We start from the raw sequence: 22,770 nt of genomic DNA, 5'->3' as shown, positions 1-22,770 counted from the left end.
AGAGAGAAAGAGAGACATAGAGAGAGATCATATATATATATATATATATATGAGAGAGAGATAGGTAGATAGATAGAGAGAGAGAGAGAGAGAGAGAGAAAGAGAGAGAGAGAGATCGAGAGATCACTGATAAAACTTGTCTGAGATAGGCTGTATGTATGAGTGATGTATGGAGCATCAGGTGATATTTGTTGTGACATGATGAAAATTTGTCCAGATTTTCTTGTGGAAACCTTTGTGTCCATTTTATTTGCTAACTGAATTCACTGGTTCACTGAGCAATTAGCTGTTTCTTGTATGTGACTTTTTTATTTATATTTATTTGCTTTCAGGACAATTCCCTAGGGATGTGAAGGTTGATGGTATCAGGGAGTCCATTACAATCTTATATGTAATAATGGGTCTAATGCAGACTCACCTTTCTACCTAGACCCACTGCAGCACTGCACAGAAACCACTATATCCAGTTCCACAAGGCAGCAATCAATAGCAGCAATGCATGTGGTTATAACAATAGCAACAATTATGAACTGTTTTTCACGCTTAAAGTTTGTGGAAATTGCTGTCGTGACAGGAATACCTTTGTAATAACCATGCCAGGCATTAAAAAAGAAAGAGGAAGAATCTTTTTTAAAGCTGTAACATGCAGTCATGCAGCCCACCTTTACTGAACACTTAATATCAGCCTGAAGTGCTTGATGTGGAGATGTGGCACGAGGCTCCAATATGGTGGGAGCACTGACATGAACGACTAGTGTATTTTTACACCGTGTTTTCTTCTGCAGAGATCATTTCTTCTAGATGACTCAATATGAGATATGCACGTTGGTCATGCAGTCATGCAGGCCCTGCTGGTTTTCCATTTCTGCTGCTCTCGTGTTTACATGGGAAATGTCCGCTTCCTCTTTGTTGTGGCATAAACTGTTACTGGAAAACGCGTTTAGGGCAGTTTGTGTGTGTGTGTGTGTGTGTGTGTGTGTGTGTGTGTGTGTGTGTGTGTGTGTGTGTGTGTGTGTGTGTGTGTGTGTGTGTGTACCTGTGTGTGTGTGTGTACCTGTGTGTGTGTGTGTGTGTGTGTGTGTGTGTACCTGTGTGTGTGTGTGTGTGTGTGTGTGTGTGTGTGTGTGTGTGTGTGTGTACCTGTGTGTGTGTGTGTGTGTGTGTGTGTGTGTGTGTGTGTGTGTGTGTGTGTGTGTGTGTGTGTGTGTGTGTGTGTGTGTGTGTGTGTGGAGGATAGCTCCTCAAGTCAGTTGTCAGTAGCATAGTGAACTGATCATGCTTTTCAGTAAGAGGACGGGGGAGCAGAGTACAACAAAGGCTGAACACTGTGTACATTGAAGCTATGAACACTGTGTACATTGAAGCTATGAACACTGTGTACATTGAAGCTATGACTAATACTGTAAAAAGCACACAGGCAGATCCTGCCGTTGGGCATTACAGTCAGAGGCAATAAAGACATGGGGAAGTAATGTGAATATTGAGAGTTTCTGAGCGCATTGGGTGGGGGGGGGGATCCCTCACTAATATTATAATGGGGGGGGGGGGATCCCTTACTAAATCTATCATCAGGTAGGTGGGTGGTTGGGGGGGAAGCCCTCACTAATAGTATCATCAGGTGGAGGTTTTTGTATAAAAAAGTGTTTTGATTATATAAATGTGTCAACTTTGTTTTTATCCTAGTTTGTTCAACAAAACGATGTCTTTGGAATTCAAACCAAAACTCTGGTAAGAGCCTGGGAGTGTGGACTCTTAGCTACAACTGCTATACCATTACCCATGACAACTATGCCATGAGGAGACGGCATGGAGAATGAAACATACCGTAAGTGTCAGAGTACATTCCTGCCCCTGGTGAGGCGGGTTTCTTCTGAAGTGCTAGAGAGCATTATCTCCCAGCTGAAGACCAGCACAAGCACTCTGTGGCTCTGCTAGAAGTCTAGCTGGAAGACGTCCTTGTGACCTCCGACACTCATGTTCACTTACAGGTGTTTGCAGTGTGTTTTCTGGAGTTTTGCCCAGCTAGAAGCATCTACTTCCAAGCCAACAAAAGATTTTCAGATCTCTATGGCTTACACAATATAACTCACACAGACTGTGGGTGGTGCTTACGCTCCATAATGTCAAAGCTATAAAACAACTTGTATAAGATTTCAAGCAAACAGAGAAAAGCAGTAATTAGGATTTTGTGCTGCCTTCACCCCAACACTCTTTTATTTTCTCAGAACTCACTTCACCCTTTGGCTCTTTCATATGTCTCGTTTGTTTCTCAGCGAAATACGTTAACTCGGACCAAATGCAGGAATCTGTAATCCTGAAAGATGTCCACTCTCAACATACTGAGCAGTGACTCACCGCTCGTCCCGCCGGCCGCAGGAAATGGAGTTTGATGTGGCGACCGGGGCAGCGTGCTACTTCACATAGACGCCAGTCTCCCACTGTACTACAGTCAATAAAGCCACAGTCATTAAGCAAGCCAGGCTTCCGTGCCTGGCCAGCCTGGTCGTGTGACGCCAGCCGAGAGGTTTGGAATGTGGAACTGCACTCAGATTGTCATCTGTTGCCTTAGTGAGAGGTCAAACAGTGAGCTCATGCGGTCGTAAAAGCTGCGTACATTCCTTCTAGTAAGTAGCTAAGATAATTGGTTTCTCTGCATATGTCTGAACAAAGGAGAAATAGATCTTTATATGGAATGTTTTTTTGTTTTTTTTTCCATGCTCAACACCAGCTCATCGCAGTGTTTCTTTGCTTTGAGTTCCTCCGTGTATAGTCAAGGTAATACCTTTCTCTAAGGAGCAGGGTTAGTGTTATTTGTCACCAATATATGGGCATGGCTCTGTCCCAAACCTCAGCATGAAGGGTGAGTCAATTGGTCTGAAATTATGAGAGAGAGGAGTTTAGCAGATCAAAAAGCAATTAACTGTGGAACAACGCAGCTATATAACAGGATTTTAATGGCTTGCGACATTGCAGCGATACAGAGTGGATTTGAACTCTTCTAATCCCATAATAGAATGGCAGATTATTTCACATATCTCACGTTATTTATAAGCAAAAACGAGATAAAGCGGTTAATTTGATGTTACCAGTAGGTCTTTAGACAAAACGTACGCCATTCAAGTGACTGCTGTCATGAGATTAGATGAAAAGGAAGACCTTCTGTTTCATTCTTCTTCAGTGCAACTGGTTCTCAGTCTCGTGTTGTCCCAGAGCCTCGTGGAACAGCCCCGCGACTCTCGCCAGAGCTTCCTGGACTGGAGCCACGCAGCACCTCCGAAGCAGAGTGGGTTCAACACTACAAATGTTCGTCTGGACTCGAAAGACGTGGCGGAGTCGGGCCCGTGCTGCGTGTCGCATGACCGTTCTGTCTCCTGCGTGAGCGTGCATGCTGCTAGATGCCTGACTGTATTTTTATGGGCTATGGCTGGTCCGTGTTTTTGTCAGAACGGCTGAGGTGAGCTTTGAACGGAAGGTGTTATGCTAGCATGTAGGCGGAGGTAATTAAGGGAGGACGAAGCATGCATTATTAATGGTAATGGGCTGTAATAATAGGCTGCAGCGTGATCTGTCATGGTCACCACCTCAGGCCCCTGGCATGTTGATGTGCACACTTATAATCAGGAGTAATCAGGCTTGGCTGAGTCACAATGCTACCAAATGGGACACTGGGGTACACATGAAGAAAAGAACAGCCTAAAAACTGACCCTGTTTGTTTTGTCTACCATTCAAAGGTGATGATGTGTCTAGTTGGGCCATAAACACAAAATAACTGAGAAGGCATTTAGGCTTATCCTGATGACACCCAAAACAAATGTATTATGTAAATACCTTTTGTGATTGCAACATGTTCATTTAGCAAGCCGAATATTCTACTGTGGGAAAACAATGTGAAAGTGACAGTGTGAAACAAGCATCCAAACTTTAAAGGTCCCCAACAAGCCGGGGCAAATAAGAACATGGCCCTATATGGACACTTAGACTCTATAGATGCCTCAACCCTCCAAAGAGTGGAAAAGCAAAACAGTCTGACAAGATCTAATGTCTGCTGCTGCGCGGTCCAAAAGAGAATTGGCAACTTCACAGGTCTGTCATCAGTCTTGGGAACAGAGAGCGTGGTGTTATTGGACAAACTGTACCTGACAGAAGGGGGGAGTGAAGCCCGTTAGGAGAGTTCCTGACTGTCAATCAAGTATGTTACAGTGCTGCACTAAATAAACCTCTGAGGCATCGGTATAATGTCTAAACAGGCCAACACGGTGTATTGTGTTACTGGCAGACAATGACTTGTTCAAAAACTTGCATGAAATCTCAGCATTGGCCAAGAATTATTACATACATTGAGTGTTTCTCCTCACAGCAGGACTTCGTAACTGAAGGAGACGGAGCAGTCTTCGTGCTGTTTGCTAGGTCATCCCGGGTTGGGGAGTTGATTCGGCAGACATTGCTCAGGCTTTGTCTTAATGTGCATATTGTTCCCACCTCACAGAAGAGCTTTTAATACAAGCCAGATGCCACTGGATCGGAGTCAAAGGAGGAAAACGATCTTCTCGGTTTTCAGGAGTAAATATTTTCTCCGTTTTGGAAGGTAACGGGAAGCAGCCGTGGCTGGGCTGATGAGGAGAGCCGTTCTGCTGCTGCTATTCCCACGTTTGCCTGGCAGTAGAAGGCAGTGGAACACACCGGCTTCTGCAGTACTCATGGTGAAAGAATGAAACCAGAGTGAAGGACCACCAGGCTTGGCTTTGGGGTTGGTCCCAGTAAGATCAAACTTTTGGATAATGACCAGGTAGTGTTAAGTGGAGGTTTATAGACGTTTGTTTTAACATGCTCTGTTGGGAACTCTGGCGTGTTGATTTCACAGCACTGTACTAAAGAGGAAGCCAAAAGAATCAGATGCCTCTATAGTCCCTGAAAACACATAGCACTGAGAACCATCTCTTAGTTTAGAAGACTACTGCCATGCACTACATCCGTAGTGTATCTCTGGTATCCGGGCTCTCAAACGGAAAACAGGTACCAAAGCATTTGGCCACGGCCACTTCTTGGCCGGTAAGGGACATCGGCATAAGGGGGCTTCCTGTCTCTACTCATCTTCACACAGACAGACTTCGGAGGTTCAAAAGCTCAGCAGCTAACAGACGTGATTCCCTCCAGATGTCCCTTTATATCCTGTCCTGGCCAAACAAACCCTCAGAGCAAAGGCAGGAGGACACAGAGCAGAGCTACTTGCTCTTCTTTAAGCTTTTCTTCATGTCCCCTATTGCTGGTGCCAGCTGTCTACTGGGGACTACGCTCACATATAGCACTGGTTCTACCAATCAGTGTTTTATGCCTTGTGGTAACACGGTTCTTGACCTTGAGAAGCCCCCAGAGATCAGGCTGGCATGCTGCGAAACTGCACTGTAATCACTGAAGCTGAGGCCTGCCTAACATGAGGCCTACACAAGTGTGATGTTGATGGCCTCTTCAATAAACCAAGTCCTGCTGGTTGGACGTCCAGCATCTATCACTCTATGAGTCACAGAGGGACGACGCTGAAGCTCTTTTAAATACAAGTTCTGAAGGTTTATGCCAACTGAGCATATTTTGTATACAAAACATTATTCCTTAAAGCAGTTTTTGCATCTTTATTGGACATGAAAACCTTCTCTATTGTCTCATTTGTAGAAAGCCAGGAAACAGATATATGTAATATATGCCCGAGGTTTGCGTGCTCACGGCGAGAGCTTCACTATGACCCATTAGTCATCATGGCCATGAGGAAATTTCCCATGTTTAGACAAAGGGGCTCAGAGCAAAAACATGGTCATGTAACAGTAACTCATGGCTTGTTGATTTGTGAGCAGTGTACACTGTTCACTGTATACTCTGGCCCCACCTTAACAAATTGTACATTTGCATAGGTACGTCAGTGCAGTAGAAAATGAGGGAGCATGTGTGTGTTGTAACTACACTAGAGTTTTAGCAGATACACAACATAATGTGCATCAGAGGCCTTGAGTCCTCATATTTGTTTGACTGCTAATTCAATCGTAAATCCATATCACTCTTGTCAGTGTCATTCCTACACATACAGTTCTCCCATGCTCATGTCAACAGGTACTAACCTACAAACCATAAAAAACAAAAAAGATAATTATATGAGGAAGGCCATGTCACAGTAAATCTTTAAAAGTGAAAGGTTTACCGTCTGCCAACAGCGCATGCGTTTGCCTTAACAATGCTCAATTTAAATGTCTGTGTTTTCTTTAGTCTGTTAGTTTGGCTTCGTAAGGAGATGGACATGAATATGAATGGAACAGCCTGTTTTAACCTCACATGCTCACTGAGAGGAAGCATTCCTGTTCACCCACAGACTGCCGGCGCGGACGCACTCATCACATAGAGCAGCTGAAAGAACATTTGTACATTTCACATTTGCATCGTCTCAAAGGCTGCTCTGTGTGAGCTTTCAGTGACTTGTGTTTTGATCACGAAGTCAGACAAAGGCAGAAATGTCAGCATAACTCAGACGACAAACACGCATAGTGGAATTCCCATCCTAAATGATCATGGCTGAATCCACCGTCCTAAACTTTATTCTATTTATTTATTTTATTTTGCTTTATTTTATGATTTTCAAAAAAATATAAATGACTGGGGGTAACCGGGACCTTGGGTACGCAAAGTCGTTCCGCCTCATGTACCACATGTGATGTGAATAACAATAAAGTCTCCTCCTCTATCCTATCCATAGCAGAATTCCCATCCTAAGTGAATACCTTTCACTTGCCCCAGCAAGTAGCCAAAACATTATATCACTGTCTCAGAGTGCAGATTACCCTTCCTTTAAATAAGCGTGAATGAGGTATTTGTGTCTGGTATTGTACACTTTGACTTCAGATCAGATGTTTTATACACAAGTCTAGCATGCTGCATTGTCAGTGTTTCATTACGTATGCACTGCAGATTTTTTTTTATGCATGCATGGAAAACAGTTTAACTGATGCAAAAAAACCCAAAACACAAGAACATTAGGATAATTGTAGGTACCAGCATACTTTTTATTTTGAAAATGCATCCCAAAAGCTGCCACTGGACAATGGTGAAAACAGGGTTTGTATATTACAGGTTGCCGTAGCAATATGTCTGCCCACCTCCACCCGGCTTTATTTGTGGAAACAGTCAGTCTTTCCAGATAAGTCAGAGGCTGTGTAAGCTTTTAGCCTACCCCCATTCAGACTTTATGTACCATGTTATGAATCAGGTGACCACCGGTCAGTGGAATCATTGGATGGTCGGTAAACATGGGATTCCCAGTAGTCCGCTTTCACCATCGGATATGCTCCTTATCATGAGCAAACGGGCAACATCCCCCCAGCCTTTGATAACAGTGTGTGGCCCCTGTGTTTTCACCCCCCCCCCCCCCCCCCCCAACACATATTGACAAGAATGCGGCATTTCCTGCCCCTGATGTTTGCTCTCAGCACTGGGCTGGTAGGCAGGTGGTCCGGTGGCCCGGTGGGCTGTCCCTCGTGTGGATCACTGCCTGCACTTCCTATGGTAGCTGTTCCCTTTGTCCTTCTTCCTTTGAGCCCATACGTTCAGTGTTTATGTCAACACAGGTGGTTAGCACCCTGCAAACAGACTCTGCATAAACTTCTAATCTTAGGCCATATTACACAGCGGCCATGTCCGGTGTTCAGCTTTGACACAGCACTGTAATATACCAAATATTTACCAAATAATCACATGTCCTTAAGTTAATAACAAAATTAGCAATAGACATTTGCTATTTGTTATTGTGATATATCAGCCTTTTTCTTGCCCTAGGAGCCTAATACTACTCTCCCTTATAGATTACTAAAGCTGACTATAGTCATTCTGGCTGCAGTTACTCTGACTACAGTTACTTTGACTGCAGCCTTTACAGGTGCTCTAGCAAAAGAGGAATGCATGATGCAGGTTTTTACAAGCCAAGACTCAGTTGTGCAGCAGGACCTGGCTTTATTTTTAAATGAACCTAAAACCAAGCTACAAAAGCAGTGACCTTTACACAGCTGCTTACAGTTATTCAGAAGAAGGAAATGATTCTAGAAGTGATCTTGTGAACCACTAATCTGTTTGTGAACTAGTGGCCGTGGTTTTGTGGGACACATGACTGGAGTAACCTCCACGACCTCATTGCACAATCAGACATTCAAATGAAAGTAAATTGTGCAAGGGAAAGGAGATTAAAACCCATGACATTAGTGGAAAAGAGCCCTGACTACATAAGCTCCTCCCCTCTACTCCTTCTCAGAAGACTGCTATTTGCTCTGGGCAAATGGGCCAGTTGCACAACCGTTCAAACGGCTTCTCACAACAACGTGCAGTAAACACAGGTACAAAAGCAAGCAGTGCTGGTTAACCTCCACCATCCCAAAGCCCTTCTCTTTTGGCTTTTAGCTGCACTGGCACAAGCCATATATTTCTCTGTGTGGCACAAAGAGTAAAGTCTCCAAAAGTAAGTTTGTATGCAAGAGTTTGAGAAATTTCACAGAGTGCAGAGCAACCTCTCCATGTAACCTATTTGAGCATTGCATCACCCAAATTCCTAGCTTGCATAAGCTGTTTTTCTGTGCCATGATCTTCTAAGAGGGAATTTAATGTGAATTTAATGTGGGTCTTGCTTACTGCTATGCAGTGCTTAAGCAGTAATCCTCTCTCTCTCTCTCTCTCTCATGAGACTCATATGTAACTGCTCAAGTGAATTGAAAGGATCTGTGGAATACCAACTCTCTGACCCCAAAGTGGCCTGTGAAATTCCTGAAAGTATAAATAGGCAGTGGCCTCTGCGTTTGGCTCCAGATGGTGTTGAGGATAATAACGAGTAATCTTTGTTACTCTTACAGCCCGGGTGGTGTGGGGCATCACTGGACCCATTCCCATCTGTGTGAAAGTCTAGAACCCCGTTATACCACCTTTTTGTGTTGACTGACCAAGCCATCTAAGGACAGGAACTGCAGAAACCATAAACATAAATAGAGGCATGCTCCTGTAGATGAGACCAGCATGCAGCCATTGGGGAAAGTGTTGTGCAATCAATGGGCTGGGCTAATTACCATGGGATCAAATAGTGGCTCCATGGCAACCTGTCCACATTTTCCAAAACAAGCCGAGGCGGCTGCGTGTGACTCGGCCGTCCGCTGCCGGGACACAGACGTTTCTCCGCCAGCACGGCACTTAGTCTGCCATGTTTATTCCCGACGACACGGGCTGACGGCCCATATTCGGAGCTGCTGGTCCTGCCGGACGCTAAAGCACTTCCAGCATAAGCTGAACGCTCATCAGCCGACAAGACGAAGCTTTTATTGCTTATTCCAAGTATGTGGTGAATTCACTAGAGGAGATTCTTGAGAGCCTGTCCATCAACAGGCAACGAAGAAGAGGGGAAGGCTACACTGGCCCGTTGGAAGAGATGGGAGAAGAGAAAGTGTGCTCCGATTGGCTGCTCAATGTGATTATAAGCAGAGAAAGTGTGCTCCGATTGGCTGCTCAACGTGATTATAAGCAGAGAAAGTGTGCTCCGATTGGCTGCTCAACGTGATTATAAGCAGAGAAAGTGTGCTCCGATTGGCTGCTCAACGTGTGATTATAAGAAGCTGGGACACATTCTTACACAAATCCTGTGGGATTTTCCCAATTAGTAGCCTGTTCCCAGCCAGTAGTAAAACCACAGCGCTGTCATAATAAGGCCCCAGACGGTGGTTTAATGGATTCCCTCTTTTCTAGTGAGCTGCAGTCAGACTGCACTTTTTCAGCCAGACTTGCTGTGTGTTGGCATGTGAGCTAGGTCCACAGTGGGACGATCACAGAGCGGACAGATGGGTTTGGTGCTGAGTTCTCAGACGTTATGAGGATCCTAGGAACTGGCATCCTCACCTCTGACTCCATGTGAAGTTCTTTTGCACACACACATACACACACACACCAACAACAACAACAAAACCCCAAAATGTCATGATGATATTGGGTAAATTTCATAGGAAATCCTTTCAGAATCTCTATATTTCAGGCAAAAGTTTGTGTCATTTTGCAACTTATGACAACCAAACCTAAAGCTTTCTTAAAAATACATACTGAACTGTAATGCTGTTACTTCTCACCACTGCACCCCCAATTTCTTTTTAATTAAATGATGTATAAAGGAAAAAACAAAAAAAGCTAAAATTACCACATCACCTCTAATCCACTGCCAGCTCATTATGCCCAGCTACAGAATGCTTGATGAGTGCTGACTAATGTCTAGGTCATGACCGGCAGAGTGTGGCCATCACCGATGTGTGCACACTGCATTTTGCTGCTTTGCTTGACAATAATGCATCCCATTTAAAAGTGCCTTGTAATGTTTCAGTTAAGGACTGAAAATTTCAGCCCCACACTACAAGACCCCTATGTAAATCACGCCTAGACTCTTGGTCAGACAGGAGATCTGGAGATGGTAGACTCGATGAGTATCTCAGTCCTTAAAATATGGAGCCCTCTTAATAATAATATAATCTCCATGCCTGTTCTTGTTTGCTGAGCATAACAGTTACAGCAGCAGCTGAACCAGAGTGGTTAACACATTCATGTCGACACACACCTGTATCCGCCAGTTCTATATTTCCTGTCGCCAATAGGTTGGGATGATTGGCTTAACCATGCAAATGAGACCATCGAAACATTCAAAAGAAGGAAGCACAGCCTAGCCCCTTTTACAAGGGTGAGCTTGTTCTTTATCAGTGGCACTGCGGTACATATGTAAAAGAGCGGCACAAACGTGAAAGAGATCTGATCAATTCTGACTAGTAAATGTGTCAGTGTGGTCTCAGGCCTGAAGCTCAGCACTATACCAAAAATAACAAACACAAAAACTGTTTTCAGATAGAATATATAGATAGAATCTTTGTGGATTGATCCAGTTTGGATCCTAAGGTTGAGAAAATACCTGCAGCCTCCCCAGTGCCTGCGAATATGGCACAAAAGTGCTTTGTTTCAGAATTATCACCACCACCACCAGTCCCACCATTTTGTGCATACATGCAATCCTTTCTGTAAGTTCAGAGACTTCTGAAAATGCTTTGTGCATTTCCTACAGCTGAGGTCATCCTCTCGCAGGTCGCCGTCATCTTCTCATCTTCTCGTCATCTCTCAGACCTTATGAAATGTTGCCGGATCCAGGCGTTTGCAGTTTCGGGTTTCAGTCTCTGTCTTATATTTCACCTCAGCTTGCCGAGTGCTCTTCCTCGAGCAGCAGAGCCCCGGGCCTTGGCATCCCGAGTGGGTGGATGTGAGAGCGACAGGCATGTGCTGAATGCCATACATCACGCTTCTCCAGTGACTCAGTGAGACGAAGATAATCCACTATCTCAAACCCACATAAAGGGAGTCGACGTGTGTCGAAGAAACACACCATAGCAACATGAGTGAAAACTCATTTCTGTCTCTCCACACACACACGTCTACGTTTCTCCAGGCCCAACACAGGCAGATGCCCAGTTTGTCTTTTCCACCAACAGCGAGACTGAGACCTCAAGGCCTCTTTACCAGATTGTACGAGAGCAGTTCTTGCACAATGCTTTCTGTGTCAGCCTTGGGAGGAGGACGTCAAAACCATTAACGAGACCAACCTCTCGGTGACAGATTAGCAAGTGCAACCTGAGGACATCTCTGGGTTACAGACGTTCCTCTCAGAACATGGGACGCACGCATTCAGTTTTCACTTTTAAGAATTCCGCAGAAACTTCGATTTGCTTTGAAGGACGACAGGCCAGCCTATGAGTGCCACAGACTGGAGTAGGGCTACTCCTGTAACGTCAGCAGCTGCTCCTTTGAGGCTGCCATTGGAGTTTGAGAGGAGTGCACTGCAACAGAGAGTGTGTGGGGTGTGCTGTGGCTCGACACACTGCTTTCTCTCTCAACCCTGCGCACTATTAGTGACTCAGGAGAACACACCCTGATTAGGCCCCCACAGCTTTTATGAAACCACACGCTAGTTCCCATTAAGTCTTCTGTAAAGATGAGTCAGAGGGGTGAGGAAGGAATCCCTGCCTTTGACTTTGTTGACCTAACTGAAAGCCACTGAATGGATGGAGTTATTCATGCGGATGCATCTGTCACGAAAGGCTTGGCTTTATCTGAAAATAGACCTTGAACCCACATCTGCAGGCAATACTCCACACAGCACTTTCATTCTACTGATAATGTAAATCCATGGTTTGCTTCATGCATGTGATTTTATTTTACTGCAAATATAACTGGGAAGCAAATTTTTACAAAGTAATATAGGTGTATCATGTATGGTTTTGAAGTGACTGAGTAATTAAAGTTTGCATAAATTCTATATTATTTATTCATAACTAGTGCTATTACATTTAAAAATGTTCAGTACTTTAGCAGTAGTCTAGAGAACATAGGGGGAATTCACTCTTCTTGTTACTGCTATTCCATACTATACATAATGACATACAAGGAGTATTAGAACAACAGCAACAACTATAACTATAGGTGATAGATTCTGACAACATATTTGGATTCACTGCGCAAAACTATATAATAAACATGTAAATCATTGTTGCCCAGTGTAATGTCACTGCTTCGTTGCACTTCAGGACCCTAAATATATTTTTACATTTATGCCCCCTTGTGAAAGATACAGGAATATAGTTATAGACCTTAATCCAGCGATACCAGCCAGGTGTCATTAGACTGGTGGCTACCAGACAGGGCATGTGACATGGGCCGGATATCATGAACTACCAAAATATAAATTAAAGCTTGTTTGTGCCATGCATCAGTGCCTGCCCCTAATTTTCCTATCACCAGTCACTCTCTGCCACACTGGATGTAGCCTATAGAGCAGTATTTGGCCTCACACACACACACACACACACACACACACACACACACAGTATTGATGACTCACAGCATCAAAGGTCGGTCTCCCTTTGTCTCTTCCCCTGTCACACGCATGTTTAAACATACATATTTAATGTGAGTTTCCACTACCGTACAAGCTCAGCCTTTTGCCACAGCACACCGCATCTCTACATGTTGCAAAATCAAACAGTGTATATTAATCACCTCACCCCGCTCTGCCCCCATGTGCGCCACAAAGGCGGGGGGGCGGAGGCTGAACCCACCTGAACGTCACCAGCGGTTCTGGATAGCTGTGGCTGACTCATGTATGACTGACATGAAAAAGTCATAATCCACGGTGACGCAGAGCTCCGGGTGGGTCTGGCTCCAGCGTGGCGGCACGGTGAGCTGTTGCTAGATGGTTCATGGGCACATGATCGCGGAGCTGTCTGTCATACACGATCTGGAGACCCCTCTCCTCATCCCTGCACTCGGCATGCAGAGTTGATTAGCACTGACCATTTGGAGAAAGAATGAAACGATGAAACTGTTCTTTATGAACAAAAGGGTTCATTCGGTCAATTGACACTGTATAAGGCAATGAGTTTCACATATATTTTAACACTATTTAACACCGCATGCTCAGAAATGAATCATTTTAGCAAAGGAGAGAGTAAGAGAAAATTCTGGCAGATTGTTGGAATACTTGTGGTCCCCAATAAAAAAACATTCTAATGTGTGCTTAATTTTACTGTACATTTATATAAAAACATTTTCAAAAACCCCAAGCTTCACAACTACTATGAATTATACTGAAGATTGTATAAACTTACAGATGTAATTAAAAAGAGCTTCATATAAGATGACAGTATAATTTAGGGATCAATCACAGCAGCAGAAAGAATGTGTAAGAATACTATGGCACCAAATGCAAAGTCATGTTGGATATTCTGATTAATTCTCATCATCTGTAACTTCTTCCAAATAGTCCTCATCATCGTCCTCGTCTTCATCTTCCTCATCGTCATCATCATTCTCATCGTCCTCTGTCCTTTTCCTCTCTCCCTTTGGAGTCCTTGACTGTTTCAGAGACATGACCATTGAGTTATGTGGTTTCAGAATAATGAGTTTCACACTTAATGACTAGACGTTTGCTTAGTATCAGCAGGGGGAAATTCTCTTTGTAGTTGGAAGATTACGTGAGACAAATCTGACATTCAACACACAGCAAAGAATTTCTACTATGAGGAACACCCAGATGACCTAACTTTATTCTGGCCCTGCTGTAGCAGGAACTGCTGCTCTACATGCTGGGACAGCTCAAGTAAAGCCTTATTCATGTCACGGCTGCGTTAACATCACAGCCTACTTGTGCAACTCATTATAGATTGTGTGAATCTTCTCTTGTTTTCTAATTCACGGAGTGGTCTAATTGGCAGGATGGGTTTTGACTAAAAACTTATGTACAGCAATAGGGACTTCTAAGTGAACACACACTCCCATGTAGTACAGGTATATTTACCATGCTTTCTGGAACAAGCTCAGAGGCAGATTTAAAGTGCTTCTGCTGAACTGGAATTTTTTTTCCTGCTGAACCAGCAGTTTAAAAATACTTCCCAAAACAGACCATTATATCAGCACTTAACTGGCATGACTACAATTATTAGAAGTACAGGAAAATACCCCCCCCCCCTCAAAAAAAAAGAAGAAGAAGAAAAGAAACAGATATTTACAAGACTAAAAAACAATATACACATGAAAGCAAATGGCACATGAGAATTCTGGGGGGGGGGGGGGGGGTGTCTTGCGTGAAGCATCTGCATAGCACTCACCTGCAGAGTCCCTGATTTACTCATGGACGTCCCAGTGCGATTCAGAGATGTTTTGGAATTGGCTCGTACTATCTCTAAGCGTGACTGATAGTCAGGGGGATGAAGTGTGCTCCTGAACACCTGCAGAGACCAGTGGCAGCTTCAGACAACTGCTGCTGTAGAAAGCTGTGGAACTACTGACTTCTTAATGCCCTTTTATACTGAATCGGTGTTGAGGACATTCAAATGAGTAATAGAACATGATCTTAGGAACATGAATTGCACCGGTACCAAGTAGTACACACTGTAGATTGAGATAATGCAGCTGTGCGTACAGAATCCTTCATTAAAGGTTCTCAATCACTGTCATCATTTCTTTAACACTCTGCTTTTGCAAATTTGGAATATGTAAGCCAGTAGTAATCCATCACTGTCACTTCATTCTCAACCGATTTTATTATCCTATATTCAATATTACTGAATATAATGTGTGGCTAACGTAATAATCTTGTAATATTAAAATTGCCTCATAAAACCCATGTCATGTTGAGTGTATAAGTTAATATGGCTATTCCGTTTTCTTTGAAAGAATATTTAAGAAAGGAAAAGCTAGAGTTCCATGCAAGATCCTGGTGATGCAGTCATTGTGCCAGTCCAGTCAATCAAACATAGAGAATCCTGAGGATAAAGCTTGCTCTGGCAGGCCAGAGTAGGAGTTCACAGAGGTCATTTGCCAGAAAGTTCAGCTGCCAACTGCCAAGCATGTTCTTCAAGATGCCTGTTAAATTGTTACATAGCTGGGTCTATGAAAGGAGCTGCATTCCAGGGAGAGGTGTCATCACGACATCTCCATTAGAGAGAAATGGAGCAGAACAGATTTTAGGTGGCGCACCAGGCGAGCTGAGACGATGAGGAGTGCGTGTGCGGAAGTGTTAGGACAGAGGCGGGGCGTTACCTCCAGATCTCCCTCCTCGTCTACGCTCTGGATGTGCTGGTAGGCAGTCGTGTACACCTCTAAAGCCTTGGCGTGGAATGACATCTCCACAGTCACAAACTCCCCCAAAATTCTCTGAACGGCAGGAAAAGAAAATGGTGGCAGGTTTGGGTTGATAATCACCGAGTCAAGAGATATCCATTCAGAAATATATCCACATTGTTTACTGAAATGGCCCAGTCTATCTATACGCAGCAGAGACTTGCAGAGGTACTGCATGCATGACATTCAAATACAAGTCTCATGTTCTATGAAGCACTGTGGGCCCAATGTAATGTTGTCTTTCAAAATACTACTTAAACGATATGTTTGATCGACGATGTAAACTGTGCGATCTGAGACCTTGATATCTTGAATTTTCTGCTTTTCAAACAAGTCTATTGTCTCCTCCAGTTGGCGTGTGGTGCGTGTGGCGTCCATCGTGGCTCTCTGGAGTTCACTCTCAGCCTGTCATGACACAAGTGAAGCTCATGACACACAGCACAAACTGTTCACTGCACTCTGTTCATCTAGTGTGGGACTCGTGACAGGAAATCTCACCCGAAAGGGACTGCTATAATACGGTGTCTAAAGTCATTATGTGCAACCGACTGCCATACATAATATTCAGAGATGTATATTACAGCTGCAATGGCCCACCTGTGACTGTAAAAAAAACTGTTAAGGTAGTAAATTTAGATTTTTGACACAAATCTGCGATTCAGCACTGATCCATTGTTCTCATCCAATGCTTTCTATCCAAATAAACAAGCAACAGTGCACATTCTGTTTCTATATTCACAAATTCTACAACAGGGCTGTGTTTAATATAATAAAGTCAGATGTAATGCCACCATGTTATGGAGCAAGAATTTTAGCTAATATTTCTGCTTCAGAAATCGTGAACAAAAAGCTCTTCCTGACTGCTTTTGAATTTTGGAAAACTGTGATTCCACATAAACTGAAACCCTATAATTTAAAAACCTTTATCTTGCCAATATCTTTCAGAATGTAAATGTCCTCACTGAATTCACTTAAACAATGCAATCACGGGGAAAGTAATATAGCATCAGATTATTATTAATATGATTAAGTAAACTTGATCTAATATATGGTTCGACATCACTATTGCCTGTTTTATTCTAGCAATAACAGGTGTATCACATGCATCAATTCAACTTTCAGTGCGTTGGAAAATTGTTGGGGTCAGTTCAGGACAGGCCTAGATCTGCACAAGTCACTAAGGTGTAAACAAGACAAACTAAGGAAGAGAGCAGGCGGAGGGATACGATGATCTGTCTATCCGAGGGGTTCCTCTGCCTCGTTCTCTCCAGCTGCTGCATCTGTTTGGCCTCCCTGTTCCTAGCACTCTGTGTCAGCTTCAGGTCCTCCTGCAGATCCAATCAAAGGTGAGGGAACAAACAAACCTTCAGTAACGTTTTTAACATACACGCACAGGAAATTCTTTTAGACAAGCACGTCCTCTAAAGAGAACAAAGTGTTTTTTAGGTGTAAGTAAAGGTGATGCAGTTAAATGATCAAACGCAGTGCAAATACATCCAGCACAGTAATTGAGAACACCATTTCTCATTAAAAGTAAACTAATAAGATTTAATACCAAGCACAATAATCGGTACCATTTGAAAGCACTATGACAGTGATACAAAAATTCTGTTGAAATGTGTTATGTTATATTTGAAATTTACATTTTAATGTATGCGGCAAAATATGAGACATAGGAAGATGATGGATTATTGCCATTATTGTGCACAAAACACAAACCATCATTTGTACTTTAATTTACTTTAGTTACCTCTATGCTCATGCTGACCTAATATGAACTTTTGACTGGACCTTAAAATGCTTGGCTATAATTTCAGAATTATATTACAAAGTAGATCAAAATGAACAGATTCAGCTGTTGTTCTTAATCTGTCTGGCTAATTTATACACACACAAAGACAAACCCCGTCATTTGAACAGAGAAAATATTCATAGTAGTTTTTCAGGTGCCTGGGGACTTTAAGTGAATAAGATTATGGAGACCCAGCGTTAAATAATAAATGAATAAAAATAATGAAACACTGCCCTCTTGTGATCATTAAGGGAAAAACAACTTGCGTTATCTGTACCCGATGCGTGGTCTGTGAACGATAAAGAACTTGGGGAAATTAGGCATAATCGTAAAAGCCTTAATCTTACCCTTTTCATTTTCACAATATTACCATAGGCTTTCAATGGCTCCACAACTTTGGCTTCAAGTCTTTCAACCTGTCAAACAATGGTAAGGATTAACAATGCAATCCTACAGACTCACAGAGTAGAAGCTTTAAAAAATACACACAAATAAATGCATCTGCAGTTAGATCAAATATAGGATTCGTGTGTGCATACATGTTATGGTTCTAGTAAAATAAAAGATAAATTGATCATAGGTTCCTCTACACGTGTTGTGCACCTCTGCTTGGCGGTAGTCCTGAATCTTGGCAAGCTGATCTGCAAAATTCTTCAACCCGTTTTTAAGGTTAGGGGTCTCTGTGTCTGCATACAGATTGATCTCCTTGACCAACAGGTCAGATTTGTCCCTCAGTCGTGCAGTTTTGCGCACACATGCTGCGAAGATCTGACACAACTCCCCAAAGTGTTTCTCCACATGAGTGATGCTCTCCTGGATCTGCTTGGTCTGTGTGTCCCTGCACAACAAACAAGGACCATGATGAGAAGGTCTTTCGTGGCGAGGCCGTGTTGTATACCCTCAGAAATCAGATCAAATGAAACGACTGGATTACAAAAATCAGACTGAGATTTACTGGGAATAAAATAAAACTTGCCTAACCACCTACATAACCGTTTTCATTACATAAAATACGACGGGTATATATCACTTGGTAATAGTTAGGAAACAGAATTAGCCAATTTACACATACATTTGGAATAAACTCGATAGTTAGAACAACACACACCACATCACACACTTCTGCTAGCTAGCTATAGATAATTTAACTAGCTAACCTTGCTAACTAGCTAGCGTTAGCTAGCCACACGTCGAGGAGAGATTCTCTAAATCTTGTCAATATACGTATTTGACCCAACTAGCTAAATTAAACCCGTCTTCTCCTCTAATTGATCATGTATTCATCTACCTAGGTAACGTTGGTAAACGCCCCTGAATGCTAGTGGACATTCTAGCTACTAGCAAGCTGGCTAACGCTAGTATTCACATTTTACCTTGCTCTGGCATCGGGAGTACGGCTCATGATACTGCGAATCATGCAACTAACCAAGTAGCTAGCTAAACTGCTTTGTAATACTCTTAAACAATACTGCCGCTGTTTGTTTTTTCTATAAGAAGCAGATAAAGCGTGCTAGGTAATTAGCTTCTCGGCTAGCTCAGCCTGAGGTAAATCTTTGAGAACGCGTCGTTACCATGGAACTGAAAACGGGGACACTTCCGGTGGAGTCACTGAGAACAAAAACATGAATCCACTCATTCATTCTTTCATTCATTCTTTCATTCATTCGTTTGTATGCATGTTTTTTTGCAAAAATTATTGCAAGATACGTATTGCAAGATACGTCGCTTTTAAATTGACACATTCAAGTATGACATTTTAGATATATACAGTCCAGGTTAACCCATCCTCCATGATGGAGTAAGATGTCTCAGCACTTTATTAGTTTTGTATCGTTGCCAAGACATGTTGTGATCATTGAAATTAATTGGAATTCATTGTGATACACTCTGTTTCAAATGCATGAATGTCACCAGCTGCTCTGTCTGTCTCTGTGGAAAATGTCCAAAAACCTTAATTATCATGCTTAATCATCCATGGAATTGAAAAAGGGGAGATTCCACTGTAACAGATTGTGTAAAACATGTCCATTGCAGTTTGCTTTCTGGAAACTCTTTTAAGGCACTTGTATTGGCTCAGTGAGATGACAAAATGTTTCATTTTTGCCTCGCCAGAATTTTGATTATTATTGCTAGTTTAGTAATGTTGTTACGTACTTATTAAGTAGACTCAGCATTTCTTAGATAGTAACCTGATAATGCAATCTAGAAGATTTCTGAATCAATTTGTGATCTTGGTTGGACTTCATAAATATGTCATTCATTTTGCAGTAGAAGTGGGTAGAAGTGTGCTGGACCACTGGGTGGCAATCTACCCCTGTCCTATCTATTTCACCTTGATATTGCTGACTGCACTTCTGATGTTAAATATGTATTGTGTCTGAATTTTAAGATGGTGCTTGAAAGATTATATGGAAATTTCTCAAATGTGGTACTCTGAAATGCTACTGGAAAAATGGCAAATTAATGCATAGTATCACCGAATTGCAATTTCAGTTCAGCTTTACCACTTCAACAACACAGTAAATCTTTACAGCAAAGGATACATTCTTGCATGATCTGGGTACATGTTGTCTTGAATTCATGCTGAAATACATCTTCCTGTTGTTGGTCTTAGTGCTTCAGATAGGTAGATTCCAGTTTGGTGCTCTGCAGAAGCCCAGGACTGATGCATTGTTTGTGTAGTGTATATATATATTTTGTACATGAGAGTGCATCTTCCTGGAGAAGGAGTCTGACTTTCTTAAAGAGCAGATGGTGTTATTATAAAAACACCAATTAGCAGGAAGTGGGTTGCATCCACACGGCTCTCAGAGCTTTGCGTTGGTGGCTGCCGATGCATTGCTGGCAGGTTATGTCAGAGAGAGGCCCTCCCACAGAGCAGATTGGAAGTGACATATGTCAGGAGCTAGGGCCCCGGCAGTCCCAGGGACGGAGCTGAGTATCACTCGCCTTTGCCTGCAGCTGAAAAGCCCCATCAGTGCTGAGGTCTGTACGGGCCCTGCAGCCATGTTCTGTGGCCCACCAGACATCATCAGCATTCTGTAAGGCCGCCTGACCGTCAGACTTGATGTGTTTGGTGCTGTCTGTTGGTAGGAGCAAAGTTCACTTAGTGCCCTCACAGAAAACATCTTTCCTATAAAAAACACAATTATTATGCATACATAAGTATGCATATGCAATTGTTTTTGTTGAAGTTTTTTGTGATCTTTGTTGTCATTCTAAATTGATTTGTTTATAATGGCACCAAGTTTCACACCCAAAAAATATATTAATTACTCGGCTAAATCTAATATCTTTGTATATTCCAAAGTGATGAAGTAATCCCAATCTCTCTCTCTCTCTCTCTCTCTCTCTCTCTCTCTCTCTGTGTGGCTGTCTTTCTCCCTATTTATTGCCTTCAAATCTTCTTATCTAATTGAATACTTCTGCATAGTCTGCCTTAAATTCCACCCAACTAAAGTGTTATGGATCATTAAATTATTCATCACACATTTAATATTAATAACAATTTTAACTGCACTTGAGCATAGCTTGTGTCATGTTTGTGTATTTACCCTTAATGCATCTAAGAGCTCGGCATGTTTGCCAGACAGCTATTACCCAGGCACAAATAGCTAAGTACATTCTTAATGCACCTTAACCTCCACACTATGAAAGACTGCCCTCCTAAGCACACAATAGCTATCACATCCCTAGAGAGGCCATTTCTGGACATCATCCAGCATTGCTTATCATACTGTCTAATCGAAGATGACTTCAGACTACAGAAGCGAATGTGTGTGTGTGTGTGTGTGAGAGAGAGAGAGAGAATTAGAGAATTCAGCACAGATGAATGTGTGTTTGTACCATTGTGGTAGCTAGCAAATGTGACATTCTGGTAGCAAATTACAAAGCATAATTTCCAAGATATTTCACCATAACCCCACATGAACTGTTCTTATGTCATCAATATGCAAATGGGTGAAATCTAATGGGTGAAACTAAGAGTGCAGCGGTGGGTCCCTGAAGTGCATTCATTAGAAACTGTTAGCATAATTGATTCCCAGCACTGCAATAAAACGGGTCACTTTGTGAGCCTCTCAAGACCCCATGGGATACAAAGAGAGGTCACAGACTAAACTTCCAGAATAAATCATTAAATAACACCACTGGCCAGTGGATGGGGCTCTTTCCCTACAGGCATACAGCAAAATCCCTGTTACTGATGCCTTTTCCATAATGGTGTAATGGAGAACCTGACTATAACCTTCAACTTTTAGTGTGTTTTTCAAAATCCTCTTTTTTAACACTGCTTTTCTCATTATGTTCAGTAATAAATTTACTACTATAGGTTGGTTTAAATTGGTCCACTGCCGGTATAGTTCCATATTTAATTTTTTAATTTGTGTATTTTCTTAGATCATCTTTCTTAGAATATAACCTCTGTAGTTTTGCAATAATTATCTTCCACCCATACTGTTTTCAGAAAGATTAAGCTTAGTCTTGAACTAAATAATCCTGCTAATGGTATTCCTCCACTGAAAATGTTTTAACATCAAGGCCCATGCCTAATCTATGTCTGGAAGACCAACACATTCCCATTACAGTGTTTTCTTATTATTGTTTATTAAACATTTTGGCTGGAACATGAGCCACAGTTACTAACACCTAAAGGTCATGTACTAAGCTCCAGCAATTCTGCTTGAATATCCAATTCTATATTAAACTTTATATAGATTGCTACACCCACTCCTAATGCTACATCCAAGATGGTAGTTGTGCTAGCACTGCCATTAAAATGTAATATCTATTTCTAGGTAATGTGTCATAGTGAAAACGTTGTGGCATCCTAACCAGCAGCATTATGATTTTAGATGTTCTGCTGGGTCTGCTGGAGTCACTCTTCTAGCCAGGAATCCAGAAAGCAGCACTTGGTCCAGTAAGAGGCGTGTGGCTATGTAGAGGTGGTGACCCCTCAGGCCTGGACTTTCTTTAAATAATACTTTCATCACTGTTGGGCCATAAACATTGCTGATGGATTGTGAAGGTGAGATTTCGTGATGTGTTTTGCACTATGCACTATACACTTTACAACACCACCGATTGAATTTATCTCTGTGCATATCAACAGATCTGTTACAACTGTTTCAACTTGTACAAGTATATAAAACTACTACATAAAAATGATATAATTTGCTTGTTCATTGAGCAGATTAGTATGCTGTTTGGTTTTAGAGCCATTTATATGAAGCATAATTTGGTGCAAGATTTCCATTATGAGAAAAGATAG

The 22,770-nt window shown here is 42.3% G+C and overlaps 1 protein-coding gene across 1 annotated transcript; it reads right to left on the bottom strand.

Annotated features, from left to right (window-relative positions):
* Nucleotides 1-13,006: 13,006 nt before the first annotated feature.
* cibar1 (CBY1 interacting BAR domain containing 1) lies at nucleotides 13,007-19,066 on the bottom strand. The gene is made up of 9 exons (XM_077008566.1): nucleotides 18,875-19,066; nucleotides 18,105-18,339; nucleotides 17,849-17,917; nucleotides 16,936-17,037; nucleotides 16,307-16,312; nucleotides 16,010-16,114; nucleotides 15,629-15,742; nucleotides 14,695-14,814; nucleotides 13,007-13,942 (listed from the first exon to the last, which is right to left on the bottom strand). Exons 1-9 carry the CDS (start codon nucleotides 18,916-18,918, stop codon nucleotides 13,817-13,819), a joined length of 921 nt encoding a protein of 306 aa, XP_076864681.1. The 5' UTR covers nucleotides 18,919-19,066; the 3' UTR covers nucleotides 13,007-13,816.
* Nucleotides 19,067-22,770: the final 3,704 nt, after the last annotated feature.

This window comes from Brachyhypopomus gauderio, chromosome 6, assembly GCF_052324685.1.
Source record: "Brachyhypopomus gauderio isolate BG-103 chromosome 6, BGAUD_0.2, whole genome shotgun sequence".
In the NCBI taxonomy this organism is placed as follows: domain Eukaryota; kingdom Metazoa; phylum Chordata; class Actinopteri; order Gymnotiformes; family Hypopomidae; genus Brachyhypopomus; species Brachyhypopomus gauderio.
This window is presented reverse-complemented; position numbering and strand designations above follow the sequence as displayed.

Excerpts from the sequence above, each read along its gene's own strand:
- cibar1 (XM_077008566.1), bottom strand. The coding sequence starts at position 18,918 with ATGATTCGCAGTATCATGAGCCGTACTCCCGATGCCAGAGCAAG. Across the intron at positions 17,918-18,104 it reads AGGACTACCGCCAAGCAGAG|GTTGAAAGACTTGAAGCCAA; the intron begins GTGCACAACACG and ends ATTGTTTGACAG. Across the intron at positions 13,943-14,694 it reads GTAAATCAGGGACTCTGCAG|TCAAGGACTCCAAAGGGAGA; the intron begins GTGAGTGCTATG and ends TCTCTGAAACAG.